At 33.1% G+C, this 4,058-nt stretch overlaps 1 protein-coding gene across 8 annotated transcripts in view; it reads right to left on the reverse strand.

The window, feature by feature from the left end:
* LOC108968640 (5'-AMP-activated protein kinase subunit gamma-1) overlaps window positions 1-4,058 on the reverse strand; it is a 197,356-nt gene that overhangs the window by 16,872 nt on the left and 176,426 nt on the right. For 5 of the 8 annotated variants that reach the window (XM_018932771.1, XM_018932770.1, XM_018932769.1 and 2 more), the window contains one exon: window positions 53-101. In XM_018932771.1, coding sequence (XP_018788316.1) covers window positions 53-101 — 49 coding nt within the window. Of the gene's footprint in view, window positions 1-52; window positions 102-2,699; window positions 3,654-4,058 lie in introns of all 8 variants that reach the window. The other 3 variants (XM_018932774.1, XM_018932775.1, XM_018932773.1) reach the window with 1 other exon arrangement.

Raw genomic sequence — 4,058 nt, forward strand, 5'->3', positions numbered from 1 at the left:
ATTTCTATACATACAAATATTAAACATTATTAAAATTTGTTGTTGAACTTACCAAAATCGGAGAGGTTTACTTTTTCCAGGAATGGATCAGCGACCGGCAACTGAAATACAAACAAAACATAAATTATCAAGAGAATATCAAAAAAAAATTCAAAATGCTTTTAAGTTTATTTTCGTATTTATCGAGTGCAAATGTTTTCAAGATTTCCATTTTTCTATAAGTTTAATTCAAAAATACAAAAAATGATTATTACACTTTAGCTTTTTATTAATTTTATAGCACAAGGCACCCATTATTTTACTGTTATGTTATAAAAGGTATTCTAGTTTATTTAATTTGCTTTCTACTTTTTAGCACTTAACGTTTCATTTCTCTGTGTTTTGTGTTCTTCAAAAATTAGTACTTCAAATATTGACTCTGTTGACGTCAGTGAATTTTTCCTAACCACTTATAAATTACCTGCCTCAATCTGAAAATGTTGAAACACTCCGCTGAAATACGTTGTAATCAAATTAACAACTTTTCAGCATTATTACTTAATTAATATTTATGTGCTAAAAACTAAAAGCAAATATTGCCCGGACGAATTCAAACATGATGAAAAGAGATGGAAGTGTGTCGAAATGTAATACGAAAATAATGTTATTTTTAGGTAATAATACTGTTTAAAAGTTAAAAACTGTTTAAAAGTTAAAAAAGTTTTTTCATATATATTTAAATTCGTAAAAAAATTCTTCAAAAAAGAAAAGCTTTCGTTGAAAAAGTATTACTTAGAATAGTGTCAAATGCATTTCATGATTAAAGAGAATTTAATAATGTCTTTAGCTCCTTTTCCGTAACCGGAACGGTTGCGAACTTTATTGCAAGGCCGCGAGTCGTCAGTAAAAATTTGGAAGAGGCTTTTGGCGATACAACAAATACAATATTATATACAGATCTCCGCTCGTCTCTATATATGAATACTAGACTCTCAGTTTTTTAGATATGGATCTGAAATTTTTCAGGTATCCTTTTATTTGCAATAAACTATTCATTCCGTCGGTTCCTGATCACTATAGCATATAGCTGTAATTTAAACTGAACGATCGGAATCAAGTGGTTGTGTGGAAAACTTTTTAAGGGGTTATATACAGTTAGAATTTTCAAAAAATGTGTTTTTTTTTACTTTATTTTCTTAATGCAGATATATTTAAGAATACATCGTTCCAGTGAATATTTTTGAAGTTACACGCAAATTTAAAAAGGCGTTTTAGAGTGCTTGGAAGTGCATTCCAAACTTTGAACGCGTTTTTCTCCAAATGGTTTTTTCAAAGTATCTGACCAACATTCCTAAAAAACTACGGCTAAACCGATTAGTTTCACATCTTAACACGACCCTCTTAAATATATATTTTTTGTAATTAATCGAATATTTTTTCTCACCGATAAATACATTTTTTATAAACTATTTAAGACCGAAATTTTGGTGAAAAATGGATTTTTTTTTTGAGAAGCCGTAATTTTGTCAAAAATTTTTATTTTATTTTATCATTCGATTTATTACTAGATTTTACATTACTTCAATGAAATGTGTTTGCTTTTTTAATATCGGAGGATCCATTCAGAGATATAGTGCCTCCCCGCGAAACGACTTTTGAAGCTGAGAGGTGACCCCGGAGATCTGCCTTCCAAACAAATACTTTTACTAATACTGAGTTTTAAAATACAGTTAAAAAATAACTTAATATGTGTAAAAATGTTTGGATCAGTAAATTTAAAGTTTTCTCAGAAAAAAATTCTGGAAAATTCGCTTTCAAATTGTAACCACTTAATTTGACGAGGTATCATCATGAAACTTTGGTATGGCTTATTGTCCAAGACAACAGTATATTTTATAAAGAAATTGATCAAAACGGAACACTAAAGCATATAGCTATCATAAACACTGACCAACCAAAATCAAGTTTTTTGTATGTTACAACGTTGTAGTAAATAACACAATGACTTCACGATAGCGCTTCCATTCACAACAGGGAAATCCATCATAATTTTGCAGCGTGCACATCTGAATAAAGCATATAAGTGCGATATGCCATATATTACACCCGTCACTCATATATGTATTCGTTGTTATTTTCCTAAATACAGACTATAATTAGTTGTATACACATGACCGGAATAACTACACAATGCGCAACAATAAAGCGTGAAACGTCAGACGTGGGGCGAGATGCGATCGCATACAGGTATTGGCAAAGAGGCAAGCCGGTATACGTTGACGTCTAGGCAAGAGTTAGAGAGGAATTAAAAAGTAATAACAAGTTAAACATGATTACCAAGAAAAGAAATATTCCCTTGAAAATGGTATAATAAGTGAATCAATAACAGATAATAGAAGTGCAAAATTGTACTTGATGGGAAACTATAATGATGGAGCCGGTATTTTGAAGGTTGATTGTACATCATACGTATATATATATTAAATAATTTCTCTTTAAATTTACATTCAAGAGGTTTCAAATGTTCAGCAAGCTCGTCTAGAAGATCATGTTCAATACGGTTGGTATTTAAAAACTCACTAAACTTGCAACTCCCATACTTAAAATATATAAACATTTATTATTCAAAATTGAGACCAATTGTGTACGGAAGTTCGCAAGATTTTTACGAAAAGACACGCGTGCTAGACGAAAGTGGTCACATCATCAAGTCAACTTACATGCGTTGCTCTTGTAAAGTGTGACTGCAAATTTGTCTGCTTTTGCGGGTACTGCTCTGGGTATTGTTGTTCGTATTCCTGCTTTTTACATTGTCGTAAATATTCTTGATATTCACGATCGGTGAAATCACTGCGTCGTCGCACAAGTATACATTCCCGTACTGGTGAGCGTTCTATGCTGGCCGTTGGTCGGCTGGTAGCGATCGATTCGCGTCTGTCTCTTACAAGTGGATGATGTAAACGGGACTTTTGTGGTGTTTCTTGTTCTTGCTGTTGTTGATATTGTTTTGTACACAACGCTGATTCGTGTTGTTGTTGGTGCATTCGCTGTCCACCTTGTATGCTTGTCGCCGTTGTCGGAAGGCCGGTGACCAAACGATTATAACGCGTTGTACCCAAACTGTTACCAAAACTATTTAGATTTCGTGTATGGTCGCGTCGGCTAACGTGATGTTTTGAATGCCGTGCACCGTCTCCTATATCCGCTGTATGGGTACCGAGGTAGTCGACGCTGCTATCACCACCATTATCAACGTAGCCACCAATGGCTTGATCGTCACTGCTGAGCGTCGCCTCACCCGTTTCTTCGTCTAAGAGTATGGGTAAATGATGAAATTTTTTTTTGCGATTTATTGGCGAATTGCTGAGCGAGCGACCTTTGGCGCGCTGTTGCAATGCAGCGCGAATTAGTGCCGACTTTTTTGTGGATGCTGTGCAGTAATCGGTGACAGGCAAATGATTGACACGTATCTCGGGTGGTGGCGGACGGAGCGATGACTCGACGACAGAACGACGACGAAACATTGTTGATATATGTATGTGTGTATGTGTATGTATTTGTATAAAACTATTGTTTAATTGAGATCACCTTCTCAGTTTATACACTTTATAAAAACTTGATTTACGGATTATTATACTACATTAATTTGTTCGTCTTTGTTATGCACTTTAAAACTGTTTCGAGTTTAAGGTCGTTATTTATATAATGTTAAAATAATTGGAACACGATATTAATAAAAAGCTTTTAATTGTCGGTGTTTTAGTTTGGTTTTGCATTCAAACAGAAACACTTAACAGGCAGTTGCATGAAAATATTTTTAAAATAAAACTTTTGTAGTTTCTAAATAAAATTTAATTGATATTAATAAAATTTATGTAAATACATTTTTTTATTTAAATATTTTTTATTAATAATATTGGAATTTCTTTGGAATTTATTGGATTTATATTACAAATATTATTCATTCGTATGTATGTATACTTTCATGCAACTGGTATGACGCTGTCTCTTATACACATCTCTAGAAACGCTGCTAAAATGCGAGAAAGCGCTTGAGAAACTGGACATAGTCAATTTCA

Source organism: Bactrocera latifrons, unplaced genomic scaffold (genome assembly GCF_001853355.1).
Source record: "Bactrocera latifrons isolate USDA-ARS-PBARC rearing strain unplaced genomic scaffold, ASM185335v1 scaffold_223, whole genome shotgun sequence".
Taxonomy (NCBI): domain Eukaryota; kingdom Metazoa; phylum Arthropoda; class Insecta; order Diptera; family Tephritidae; genus Bactrocera; species Bactrocera latifrons.